The sequence below is a fragment of the Nicotiana tabacum genome, chromosome 17 (assembly GCF_000715075.1).
Source record: "Nicotiana tabacum cultivar K326 chromosome 17, ASM71507v2, whole genome shotgun sequence".
NCBI lineage: Eukaryota > Viridiplantae > Streptophyta > Magnoliopsida > Solanales > Solanaceae > Nicotiana > Nicotiana tabacum.
This window is the reverse complement of record NC_134096.1, coordinates 55,001,362-55,015,786: the sequence shown is the minus strand read 5'-3', so window position 1 is coordinate 55,015,786 and position 14,425 is coordinate 55,001,362. Positions and strand designations below refer to the sequence as shown.

Genomic DNA, 14,425 nt, shown 5'->3' with positions numbered 1-14,425 from the left:
TATTTCGATAATTTAAAATTACATAGAACATATCATTATTTAGGTATCATATTGATTTTTATGTTTAATTATTAAATTTGATTAACCCTGAAAGCGTGCATCAACCAAAAATTATTGGTAGACGACTAAGAAAATAAACTATTATGTGTTACTAAAACAAATCTCCCATAAGATCACTTTAATAGATCATATGTTTGCTATTTTTTTAAAAACATTTAGTAAACATATATTCACTTATCAAAATTGTATCTATAACTTTAATAATGTAAGATTGAAATAATATTCATGTAACAAAAAAACCCGAAAAATCCGACAAAACCGAACCAATCCAAATCGATATAATTGATTTGGTTTGGTTTTGATAAAATCCGAACCAACCCGGTCCATGTACACCCCTAATCCACGCTAACCGCCGCTGGGTTATTTTTATATCCAATTGACTAGCTCTCTCTACCACAATCATATTGAGAAGTTAATTGACTTTAAGTTCATTTTAATTTGAGAAAACTACCCTGTATAGCCCTTAAAAAATTTAATAGCCCGTGTTTTTCCCCTGGATCCGAAATATCCCTCCGGCCCAAACATATTACATCTAATGGCCCATAATCCATAATACATTGACCTGCCTCTTAATTTATTTTTCTATTACACTCGGCTCTCAATGCACTGACTCGCCTCTCGAAACACCATTTCTTCTCAAACACAGCTTCTCCATGTTTACTCTTGCTCTCGATGTAAGTCAAAATTTTAGTAGATTTTTCGATTTTTGTTCATAGTCGACTCTATAATGGAGGAAAAGAAGTCTTTGAAGAAAAATAGGAAGTTGAGGGAATCTCCACATTCTATGAAATTAGCTGGTAAATTAATGAAATATAGCCTTAGTTTTATTAGGAATGTTGATGACGATTTTGAAGATTTATCAGAATTTGGGTCCGATTTGGGGCATGCAACCCCTCAATCTGTTGAAGCAAGGCAAAATACCCCTATTGAAGGAATACAAAGTACCCCTATTGATAGAAGGACTCGTTCGCATAGCGGGACTCCCTACAATAAAGTAACGAGGTCACAAACTGCTCAGCGAGTAGTTGTTGAAAAAGGCACAAGTTTAAAAAGAAATATCAAAATGGTGGGAAAGGATGTTGTGAAGGATAAGGGTAAAGGTTCTAAAAGGAAGGCTAAAACGGATGGGGATGATGTTCCATCAAAAAAGAGAAAAGTTCATGTTGATCAAAAATGTTCTAGCTCATCTGATTTGAAGGTATTTTCTAATAATATAACTCTGACTTGTGTGCGCTTAGTTTATTTTAGTATGTAGAAAATTTATCCAATATAGTAGTTATGTTCCAGATTTGAATATTAAATGTATCATTCTTTTTCATATTGCATATAATTTGTATCAAGTCAATAAGTAATGTGCAATTTGTATATAAAGTGTATTATCTATCCACATAGTGTATAAGCAATGTTGAAAGTGCGTATTTGTGATTGTTATGAAGCTTATATATATATATATATATTTGTATTGTCTGCAGCTTTGGTATTACTATGTTCCTTTGGTTGATCATTATAGTACTCGTATCAGTGTGCATACAAACTGCAGTATAGTGAAACATTTGAAAGATACTTTGGATGATCAGCAGATTGAGATGTTTAGAAGAACATATTTTGGTTATTTTGTAAACTTGCCCGAATTTTTTATACAGAATCAACTTATCCATTCACTATTTCTTAGGGAAGTGGTGTCACCTAAAGATGATGAGTTATGGATTAAAGTGAATAGCACCAAGTTGCGCTTTGGACTTGCAGTGTTTTGTATTATCACAGGTTTAAAGTATAATGGTGATCCCAATAAGGATTATGAATCTGTCAAGTCGAGTCGGTTGATGGAATTGTACTTTCAGAGCATGTCGAACGTGTCTAAGAAATTGTTAAGTGATTGTTTCTTAAAAAAGATGTGGAAATTTGATGAGCACACATTAAAGATTGCAGTATTGTATTTCATTCACAGTTTCCTATTTGCTATTACGAATGATGATTTGATAACAAAGAATGATTTTCTGTTGGTTGAATCTGGCGATTTTGAGACCTTCCCTTGAGGAAAAGTGATTTTTAATGCTACGTTAGAGTCAATGAAGGATAAGGTTCGTAGCAGGAGAGAGATGTACCGATATGGTGGTTTGACTTTGGCATTCCAGTGTTGGTTTTATGAATGTTGCCCCTATACTCACAAAAACCTTGCTTACCGGATTGGAGATCTTGTGCCATGCATACTAAACTGGACTGTAAAGAAGAAGGTGACCTTCAAGAGGTTGAGGAAAGAATTTTTTCTTTAAGTCAAGAGCAGGTAAAAAAATATTTTATTTAGTTTACAACATTTTGTAGCAATACATATGAATCTACTTTTGATACATAAATTATGTATTTCTGATACATAAATTATATATTTTTAATACATAATATCAATTAACTGTATGATGTGTAGTTTCTGCAAGTAATATATTGGTTGTCTTTTATTTTTTAAAACTTTCATGATTGCTAAGTTTTTTTTTATTTGTAGTTGGTGCTTGGTAATATTACCCCAACAAATATTGAACAAACAAGGTTTGAATTGCATGATTTTGTACCTGTGTATGAAGATCAAAATGCTGAAGTTAATCCAAGAGGTGATGTTGATAATTTCAACACTCAACCTAAAAAAATGCTAAGAAGCACCCCAAAAATAAGATGGAATCACAACCTATTAACAATGAGAATACAGATCCACAGCCCAGTAACTTGAGTTCAAGCAAGAATGAGCTGAAACTTCTGAGAAGTGAAATCAACACGGTACAGTTCTATTTTGACTTTGAGCAGTCCTGACAACTTAATTGATATTCGGTTTCACTTTTTCTTTTATAGGTAAACGACAAGGTTTCATGTTTGGAGCAGTTAATGATTACCTCATTTGAAAAGGTTTTTAAAGCTCTAGGTGAACGCGATGCTTCAGGTATTCTCATGACTATGCTTATTTGTTATCTTTACCTATTACTATAATTTTTACAACTTTTTGTATATTTTTTCTGAACAGGGTAATAGAAAAGAGGATGGCCATCATGATAGTCATGACCATTATGATACTGGTGATATTCATAAAGATTATTTTGGCGATAAGGAAGTTGCACAAGAATAATTTTGGTAGTGAGGAAGTTATGGAGAGAAATATTGGCAGTGAGGAAGTTGTAAAGAAAAATGTTGACACTGAAGTAAGTCTAGAGCAAACTGTTATTGTTATGGAAGGTGTGGTGAAGGATTCTATAGAAGCTGGTAAAAGTAGTGAATGAATTGGTGATGACGAAGCCTTGATTGAGGATGCCGAGCCTAAAATCAATGCAATCACCCAGAAGTTTTGTGACAAGTTGTTGGTGGAGGATTCTGTACAAGTTGTTGGTAAAAACAGTTGTGAGAAAGTTGGTGAGGACAATGGTTGGACTAGTGATGCTGAGGCTCAAATAACTGCAATCACCCAAAAGTATTTCAATCAAAATATTGTACATGGTGATTCTTTAGGAGTGGATGCAAATATTGCTACTATGCAGGAAGATCGTATAGTTGTTATTGATCATGACACACCTGAAATGATCCCTAGAGAAAGGAAACCAACAGGGGTCATGAAGTCACCATTCATGAACAAATTTGACTCTGGTGGCACCATCCATGTTGCTCAAGATAAGCCAACTAATTCAAAGAAACCCATCTTAACAAATAAGTCCATCTTCACTATAAAGTATCCTTTTCAGGGAAATGTTGACAATTCTATTGATTTCAAAATATTGTGTAAGTGGAACACTTTCATCAATAGAGGCTTAAGGACTAATGCACCGTAAGTTTTATGTTTCAATTTTTTCTTTTTCTTTTTTTTCTTGTTTATTTTTCGTGTTTCGTGTTATGAACCATATCTTTTTATCCTGATTAATCAGGGACGGTGTTTATACAGAGATTAGCAATAAGCTAAATAAAATCTTTGAATTGGAGTTGATGATATTGGAGAAAAAAAATAGTTCTTCACATTTGCATATCCCGGCCCACCCTTGTGTGATTCAGTAAGTCAACGTTATAATGGTTCTTCATATTTTCAGTATATTGATGTTAATTTGTTAGCATAAATGCCATTTCTTTTTCTTTTTCTTTTATCCATGTTGTAATTACATATAGATTATATCTGTAATAAAATGAGAAATAGGAGTCGGTAACCCATGGATAGTAGGCGGAAGAATGGACTAGAACAATAATGGCAATAGAAAACATAGTATCAACTTGAAAGAGTATCTTTTTATGTATATTTGCAGTATCTTCTGTAAAATGTATAATCGGTTTATACGTAAAATATACATTGTAGTTTTCTCATACTGTAATTTTCTGACAATGTGTTTATTCTTCATATTTCAGCATATTGATGTTATTTTTTACTATTTGAGAAAGAAAGGGAAGTACAGTGTTGATGTTCCAGTAAGATTCACAACTACCGACTGTTGGTTTAACTGCTTGATTTCGAATTTGTACAAAAAGTTTTTGGAGAAAAAGAGAGACATGAATTTGATTACTGAAACAGATCCAATTGTTGAGTATATACTTGGGTATTTTTTAAGATGTAATATTCCTTGGTGTACTGTTGATGAAGTCCTTTTCCCTATAAATCTGTCTGATAAGTGGCACTGGATATTGGCGAGACTGTCATTCAAAGATTTACGCATTTATATATATGATTCCATGAGTGGCGCGCGGCAGAATAGTGCAGTTCGGAGATCAATTGAGCCATACTCAGTGTTGCTCCCATATTTCCTTCATCGTATTGGTTTTTGGGACACAAATGAGAATCCTATGGGAATCCCCACCATTGATCCTTTTAAGATTCATGTCATTGATGGGTTGTCAACGCAAGATAACACGTAAATTATTATTGAATATTTCTGATTATTATTCATTTTTTTTGTACATGAATTCCTATTTGGATATTATACTAACTTATTTGTTTATGTGCGACCTTGATGTACTGACTGTGGTGTTTATGTTGCTGCATTTGCTGAGTACATCATTCAAGGCAGTAGTATTCATGAAGCTATTGATATTGATGGGATACGGAACCGATATGATATATTGCTATGGGATTATGGAGTGAAAAAACAAAGAGCACATGCACTTAGTGATGACGAGTCTACTGGTAGATTGAAGGATCTGGCCAAAAAGGATAACAAGAAAAAGGGCAAGTCGCATTCCGTTGTTGATGACAAGGATTTGAAGGATAACAAGAAAAAGGTCAAGTCGCATTTCGTTGTTGATGACAAGGCTTTGAAAGATAACGAGAAAAAGGGCAAGACGCGTGCCGTTGGTGATGACGAGACTTTGAAGGATATCAAGAAAAAAGGCAAGTTGAAGGGCAAGAAAAAGTAGTTTGGGATAGTTTAGTAGAAAATTCACATTTAGTTTTAAGATGAAATAGTTTGGTTATGATATTGTCTTATGATTGGATACAGTTGCATACTTATATCATGTTTTATGCTTTTTGTTTGGGATATTTTTGAACAATATGTTTGAAATGCTAATGTTGAATATTACTTTTAATTGCGACTTGTTTGTTTTCACTTAATAGTGAAATTATGTAAGTTTCAGATTTTGTATAGTTTTGACTTTTCTACACTTTTAGTTTTGTAATTTATACATATAATTTATTTCGAGAGGTTTTGCAAATTTAGCTGATGTTGCTAAGTTGTTATAAGAAGTTTTATGAATGAAGTTTGGGGGGCAGCTAAACTGTATATAAATTGTATAGCGATAGTCTATTTTGTATAGTAACAGTCCTTTTGTATATGTTTTGTATAGTGACATCTATTTTGTATATTTTTTGTATAGTGACATCTATTTTTGTATATTTTTTGTATAGTGATATCTATTCTGTATATTTTTTGTATAGTCACAGTCTATTGTATGTAAATTATATATACAGTAGTGACGATCTATTTTTTTTTTGTATAAATATACAAGTTCTATTTTGTATATTTTTTGTATAATGACAGTCTTTTTTGTATATATTTTATATAGTGACATCTATTTTGTATATTTTTTGTATAGTCACAGTCTATTGTATGTAAATTGTATATACAGTAGTGACGGTCTATTTTTTTTTTTGTATAAATATACAAGTTCTATTTTGTATATTTTTTATATAGTGACAGTCTTTTTGTATATATTTTATATAGTGACATCTATTTTGTATATGTTTTGTATAGCGATAGTTTATTTTTTGTATAGGAATAAAATATTATATATAAATTGTATAGTTACAGTCTATTAATTTTTTGTATAAATATACAAGTTCTATTTTGTATATTTTTTGTATAGTGACAGTCTTTTTTGTATATTTTTTGTATAGTGACATCTATTTTGTATATATTTTGTATAGCGACAGTTTATTTTTTTATTTTTTGTATAGGAATAAAATATTATATATAAATTGTATAGTTACAGTCTATTTTGTATATTATTTATAACGTGATATTCTTTTTTGTATTTATTTTGTATATTTTTATCTATTTTGTATAAGTTTTTGTATAATGACATCCATAATAGTATTTGGAATAAAACTTCTACCAATACTTTCATTACGACAAAAAGTAGCATCTTTATTCATACATCAGAGAGAATCTGATTGCAAATCTCATTACTTTTTCATTATTCTAATTGTAACATTCACAAGGAAAAATGTTACAAAATACTAAATCATTGATGAACATCTACTAGTTGTCTTGAGCATTCCTGCATGTTCTTCTGTTGTGTCCTTATTTTCTACACAGTCCATAGGTAACTGTTTCAGTATACAAATATTCATAAAGTCCCTTGCGTCGCGACTTCGTCGATCTTCCTGATTTGCCCTTTACTATCGGTGGTAGCACTACATTATCTAACACCTATGTTGGAAGATCCCATGTAGTTTCATCTGGAAGTGGATTAATTGGAACTTCATATGTCTTCTTGAAGTATTGGTTGGTGTAATAGGCAGAACAATATTTGGGTGCTTCTATGTGTGTGTAGTCCAATACTGCCATAGCATGTGGACAAGGAATCTCATCCACTTGAAATCGTTTACACAAGCATTCTCTTTTTTGCAAGCATACTATGTTCCGCCTTTGTTCAGTATCAATTACTACATATACATAATCGGTTGAAGGCCTCACCTAAATTTAAATAGATATCATTAGTAAAATAGGGATATGACAAGTATTAATGTATAAAGTAAGACATGATAAAAGAATATTTACCGTCATCTTATGCGACAAATAGCTAGTTTCCTTCAGTACTTCGTTATATTTTTTTTCTAGGCCAGCAAATGTACTCATTGCAGTCATTCTATTTGTATTATTCTATTCCATAACCAAATTCATCATGTAATCTAGCAAACTCATGATTGGTAGCTCTCTTGCCTCTCTGTTTCTTGTATTGAGTGACTCGACAATATTTGAAGTCATCACCATGGATCTATTAACAGTGAAATGCGTTATGGACCACTTTTCAAAACCAACTTGGAACAGGTAACCTCTTACCCTCTTATCAATGCTGTCCATATCTTGCATGGGGCGATTAAAATCTTCAATTTTGTATGCTCTAGCCATTGCAAAAAATACTTCTCTCAGCCGATCATGGTTCTTCTTGAACTGCTTCTTTATGTTATTCCAAAGATAAAAGATGCATACACAGTGAGATACCTCTGGATACACAATTGAAGCACCCTTCAATATGCTTGCATGACGATCGGATACGATGCACATCCTTTCTCTTTCCCCAAAAGCCTGTCTAAACATTTCAAAAAACCATTCCCAGGAAGCATCATTTTCAGAATCGACAACAGCATATGCTAGTGGAAAAAATTTACCTGGTTAAGCAAATAAGAAAGCATCCACATGTTATTTTTGTTATACACGGATAAGAACTATATATACCATATATAATTATTATACAAGTCTGCGACATATTCACATGCCACATTTTGTGCGCTAGCTGTTAACATTGTTCCCTTGTGTGATGATTTGAGGAATGTCCCATCACCCACTACAATAGGGGAGCAGTATTTTCATCCTATGATTGATTGCATTTAATGTGACAAAAACATACATGAAGCGCCCGTCCTCTGATTTATGTAACATTGTGACTGAACCAGGATTTGTCATATTTATCATATACAAGTGACCCGACAGTTTAGTATAAGATTTGCGTGGTATCCCTCTTAGCAGTTCAAGCACCTTTTCTTTTGTTCTATAAGCTTTTACGTAACTCATATTAATCCCATACTGTTGTTTCATTTCGCTCATGATGTCTGCTGGAGTGTATATTATTTTTGGATTAGCATATTTGTTGCAAATCATTTTTGCAATGGCTGACGAAGTAGCATGACGTTGTGAAAACAGTCTACTCATCTCTGGGCAAGTGTGAACATCATTGAACCGTTTAACCTTGAAGACATTTGATTTGTGTAGACTTGAAGATCTAAGACTCCATTTGTAAATTTCATCCATGCATTTAAGACAATACCTATTTAAAATATAGTGTTATGATAATGCACTTTTTCAGATTTTTACACTTGTGTCTCTAATAAACAAGCAGTATACATATGCAATCTCATTATACAATAATACAAGCAATATACACAAAATTATAGAGAAGTTCAATCTCATACGTAGAAATCATACCTTGTTGTAGATTATCTATCCATTATAAATTGATATTTTTCTCGTATTGCATAGTGCTTCATTACACTAATGAGTGTATCTTTGTCCCAATATAACTGAGCTTCTGCAATTTCTTCAGGATTGTCTATTATACAATTTCCCTTCATTATTTCAATTTTGTCTTTTTTTCCATGATTATCCATCATCTCAACAATATTAGTTTCGTGTACTTCTTCTACGTTCTGATATAGTAAACCAGCTGAAGTTGTTGCGAGTAAGTTGCCACCCAAGTATGAACTTGAATATGAGCATTCAACACTTGAATACAGAGTTTTCAACGTTATGCATAATGGATATTCAGTGATATCCAGGTTTTTCTTTTTCGTCTCCATATACAAGCGCACACTCATATCATTGTATATTGGAATTGCTATATAGTCATCCTTCACTGTATATTTTATCTCCATCGCACTTGTAATTGAATCTATATTCAATTGCTTGTATATCTCATCAACAAAATACTCATAGCTACATCCCGAATTGATCAGCACACCATTAACAAGGAAATTAACAAATTTACTTTCACTTACCCATTCACCACTGTGTTGAAGTAAAATCGGAATCAAAATTGGAACAGTAGTTCCAACATTCTCAATCTCCATAGACATTAGTTGAGTTTGTCGATTTTGTATCAATTTCACAATTTAAGAACAAAATCTCAACTCTATTAAGCTGAGCAATTGTGCAAAAAATTAAATTTCACTGTGAATTTTTTGGAGCTCTTCTCTGGGTTTAATCTTCAGAAACCCTAGATTTGTTTTGACAATGTGAATAATTGGGTAACTTTTATAGTGTTTGGAGATTGAAGATCCCATACTGAACGCGTGAATTTAGGTAACAAAATCGATTAGGAGTGCTTTCCTTTTCGTTTGAGTTGAGCGTATGGTTTTAACTTTTTCAGTTGCTAGCCTTTATTATTGTTTTTATGCTATTACTTGTAAAGGGTTATTTTGTGGCTATTAGGTGATATAAGTTTGGCCCTAGTAGCTACAAATGAACTTCTCTCTTTTAATTTGCTCAAAGTAACTCCAAATAAAAGTAGATGACGAGTTATAGAATAATAGTTACCTAATTATGGGCCAAATCTGTATGGGTCAACTTTGATGTAATCTATTGTTGATGGGCTGATCCTCTCTAAACAATCTGTACCTATGAGTTGGCTAGGCCCAAATGAAGTACTTTCTTTTGGGCCTTAGAACGTGTGCATTTTCATCCTCACTCGCAATTATTTTTCTTTCTTGCTACTTGCTTTTTCAGCAAATAATGGCTCGAAGTACTAGGTTTTCTCGTTATAAGGGCTGAAATGTGTAAGTTATTGTCTAAGAATGGCTCAAAATACAAGGTTTCCTCGTAATTGTCTTTCCAAAATTGAAATTGTGAAACTTCCTTGCTTTCTTGTGAATGTGTAAGAGAGTTGTCCCTTTCTAATTTCAAGGGTCCAATCTCCAATAAGAAGCTACCTCACCTCATACAGTTTTGTTCTTTTGCATCCCTCTTTCCTTAACTCACATGTAGGGCTTAATTGGTGACATTGGTCTCATCCTAAGAAATCATCAGACTTGAGCAGTGAAATTTCAGTAGCTACGTGCACTGACCTCAGTCATGTCGAAAAATCGGCCGGCGCCCACTCAAGAGGGACTGAGTGAGTATAAAACTTTGACCATCTCACTTGGTGATGGAACTTCATCCAAGTTGCGGCGCCACAATCTTCTAACTAGTCGTGCCTTCTCCGATTTAATTAGAGGGCTAATGTGTTCGGCCAAACTATCTTTTTGTTATTTAATTTTGGCCAATTCAAGTTGATCCAAAGCTCTTTAGATCTCGGACGGCGGATCCAACAATAGAATTATGGATTCGTTATAACATAATATTTCAATGTCGACATTATATATATGCGACAAAATAAATAGTGATAGAGTTAAATATGTATCTTAGAATTCACGTTCTCAATTCAAAACGATAGCATCAAAATTTTGGATCTGCCTTGTATGCATGTGAATTCCACGGAACTTGAAAAATGTTTGTTGTTATTGCTCTTGTAGCTTAGAGAGCTATACTTTGAACACAATCCCAGTTTGTGGCTATATATGATGGAATATATATAGTTATTCCAATCGTTTACGACATCGACAATAAACATTCACACTCTTGACTCGTAAATTCATGTGCATCAATACTCCGATCCATTATTAACCCCATTTGAATAATATAGAAGAGCAGATATCTAATAAATGAATCAAGAAAACTACATTGGAGAAAGATCATTGACATTATTAAATCTTGCAATATACTTTGAACAACAGACAGAATGTCCTTGACCTTAGCTTGTTGGGGCTTATTGTTCATCCATATCATCTTCTAAAGACATCTTCCACCATAACCTGCTGTTTTGAACAAGGTTTGCTTTACGTCTTCAGAGCTCAAAATTGTTCGATGCTCCCTTGCCTAACAAAATCCAGAGATGAAAGGAAAATGTTAATTAACATGATAAAACAATTGTTTGAGTCAATCATCAATCAATGATCTCTCAATCTCAAATTAGTTGACATCAGTTATATGAATCTTCTATATCCATTCTGCTTTATTTGTTGAGGTTAACTTTTAGTATCTATTCAGGTGATTCATCACAGTTTAAATTTTTTGACACTAGCCATTAGCCTATCACAACGGATTTGGAATAGGCTATATATACTTTGCTAAGCTACTATAACCATTATAAGTTAATGCGGTAACGGCAATTCAATGCATTAAGTTCCCATTATGTGTGGGATCCGAGAAATGGGCTTTGGACAACATTGAGCCTATTTTGTACAACCTATTCTTGGATTTAGTATGTCCGCGGTTTGAACGCTCATAAATACTGGTCACATAACATCAACTCTTACAGTGGAGTCTAAGCTAGCTTTTGACCATAGATTCCCAAATTTTTTTAAAAAAATCTGATTTGAGTGAAGTTTGGTTTGAAGATGAAAATGTGTTTGGATATCTATTTTGGGTGAAGTTTAGTTTGGAAAAACAAGAAACATTACTTATACCCACAAGTTCTAAAAACTATCACAAATACCCAACAATACCATTATCAATAACATTCATTATATTATCGCAAACCATAGTCCTGAACATAAATAAATTTGATACAAAATTATCATTTTTATAAAACTACATGATACAACTATCACATGACCGAGAAGACGAAACAACATCATTACAAAATAATAAATGGTGGGCTCTTTTATAAAATACAAAAGTTTGGGACAATTTTAAAAAAATATAATAGTAATATTTTGGCCAAAAATCAGCTATTGAGCTGGTTTTGGAATTTGAAATTTGGAATTTGGCCAAAATGTAGGCAAAATCTATGGCCAAATATGTGTTTGCCAAATAAAACCTAAACTTATTTTGGTAAAATCTATGGCCAAACGGGTCCTAAGACTCTTATCCCAAAAAGAACATATATATTGTATGATTAACGGGTTTCTATTTAGCAAGTGACCAAGGACAGGTTCAAGATAGATAGTACTCCCTCAGTTTCAAATTAGATGAGATACTTTTCTTTTTAGTATGTCTTAAAATAAATGACATATTTTTAAATTTAAAAATAATTCAACTTTAAACTCTTCATTTTAGAGTTAACGAAAAGCTTTTATAACCACACAAATATCATGGTCCCATTTTAAGACCACAAATTACAAAAATCTTTCTTTACTCTTAAATAAGTGCCGAGTCAAACTATTGAAACGGAGGGAGTACCTCAGAACAAGAAGCTTGCAATGAGAAGTCACTGAAACAGCTGATAACACATTGTTGTACATCAAGGCCAAGTGCTTCTAGCGTGCTCACTGTTGACAACAACATTCCAGGCTTTGCAGCGCAACAGATCTTGATTCGTGTGTCCACGTTTCTCCTTTCTACCTCAAACTGCAATATTTTCCACCCAATTTAGGAAAGCTCATTTACACATTATTGATAAAGTTAGCTATGGTGGTACGACTAGTTTAATGTAAAATGTTGTACCTTAGGAGGCTTTCTTACAAGTGCTTCATTTGGCTTTAACTCCTTGAAGTTTCCTACTAATTTAATATCCTTAATTTCATCTTTCACATTATCATCTTCACGCAATGTATGGATTTTTTCTAGCAGCTCTTTCATGTAATCAATTGCGTCCCCAAGTATGGATGTCCTGTCCATCTGCTTAATCAATCCATCAATTAAAACAAGTATCATTACATTTTCAACCATAGTAACACCCTAAATTTTGACTAAAAAAAATACATTAGTACAACAACAACAATTATGCATCAATCCCAAACAAATTAAGGTAGGCTATGAATTCTTACTAACCATTATTTTCCATTTAAATTCGTCTCAAACCAACATTACCTAAGACTTTTTTCTAATTTGAATGTTTAAAAGAAGGAACTCATTATATTGGTATATTTGAACATTTAATAGGGGGTTATCTACCATATTTTTTCAGGTTACTAATCGACATTTATTTGTCTAATAGTGTAAACATTGAGTTAAACTAGAAGTTAAATTCATAAAAGAATGAAAAGTGAATTTACCTTACTAATCTTAGGAACAATGGATCTAAGCATGGAGAGTCGATCATTGAGTCGTTTTCTTCTCCTCCTCTCTGCCATTAGATTTTTTGAAGGCTGTCCCTCACGCTTCCTAACTTTATTCTTCTTTTCTCCAACATTAGAAACACCCATTATTCTTGAATTGGCTTCTTCAACTTTGACATCATTAGTGCTGACGCTATTCAAGTCTTCTTGCAAGCCATTAAAATCACTAGAAATAATGCCAAGTTCTTGATTTTCAAACATGGCTCTATTATTGTACTCATCTTGAATTTGAAGTGGCAATAGTATTGTGTCACTAATTTTATCTGGGGCAGTGAAAGAATCAAGAATTAATGGATAGGATTCTGGTGAAGTGATCAAAGGACACTGGAAGTTTGATTCTGAGGGCGTGAATAGGCCCAAAAGTGAAGAATTTAAGGCTACAAATTCTGGATTTTGATAAAAAGGTGATTCAAAAGTCCATCCATTTGGGAAAGCTTCATTTACTCCACTTGGAAAAGTGCTCCAACTTTCTCTCCTTGGAGCCAGTATTTCCTCTAAAAGATCCTGTTGAGTAAGCTCCATGTTTTTTTTTCTTCTCTCTCAAACATCAAAAAGTACTAGTATAAAGTAGAATGGTTACAAATAATATAATGCTGCATCTAGTTGAGGGAATATATATAAACATATTTAATAGTGCCTTTTTCTAATAAGGAAGGAGTTAGTCCTTTTTAGGTACTTTATTGAGTTAATATCAACTGGAGCGTAAGATTAGAAATCCAGAGTAGAGGTACGTTTTCCTTTTTGTATTTGAGAGTATTTAATTGATGAGAATATTAAGTCTATGGCTATATATATATTAGCTAATATTCAAGTCGAACAAATTGAAGTTACTAGACGGAATAAATCAAAATTTAAAGGAGGAAAACCGAATTATATCGAATTTAATTAGGTATACTATTGGTATAGAATTTTAAGAAATCAAATAACGATCGAATCGAAATATCTAAATATCGTACCATACCGATCGACGAACACCCCTACTCTGAAGTGAGTATTATTGAATTTAACTTTTATATATTGACACGGTAAAAAGTTCTACGC

The 14,425-nt window shown here is 32.8% G+C and overlaps 2 protein-coding genes across 2 annotated transcripts; both read right to left on the bottom strand.

Moving 5' to 3' along the window:
• Window positions 1–6,941: 6,941 nt before the first annotated feature.
• On the bottom strand, window positions 6,942–8,543 carry LOC142171859 (uncharacterized). The gene is made up of 4 exons (XM_075235564.1): window positions 8,186–8,543; window positions 7,503–7,903; window positions 7,293–7,394; window positions 6,942–7,208 (listed from the first exon to the last, which is right to left on the bottom strand). Exons 1-4 carry the CDS (start codon window positions 8,541–8,543, stop codon window positions 6,942–6,944), a joined length of 1,128 nt encoding a protein of 375 aa, XP_075091665.1.
• A 2,373-nt stretch (window positions 8,544–10,916) lies between these two features.
• On the bottom strand, window positions 10,917–14,024 carry LOC107820556 (transcription factor bHLH93-like). Its single transcript, XM_016646858.2, has 4 exons — window positions 13,322–14,024; window positions 12,771–12,944; window positions 12,507–12,674; window positions 10,917–11,201 (listed from the first exon to the last, which is right to left on the bottom strand). The coding sequence occupies exons 1-4, from the start codon at window positions 13,904–13,906 to the stop codon at window positions 11,115–11,117; spliced, it is 1,014 nt and encodes a 337-aa protein (XP_016502344.2). The 5' UTR covers window positions 13,907–14,024; the 3' UTR covers window positions 10,917–11,114.
• Window positions 14,025–14,425: the final 401 nt, after the last annotated feature.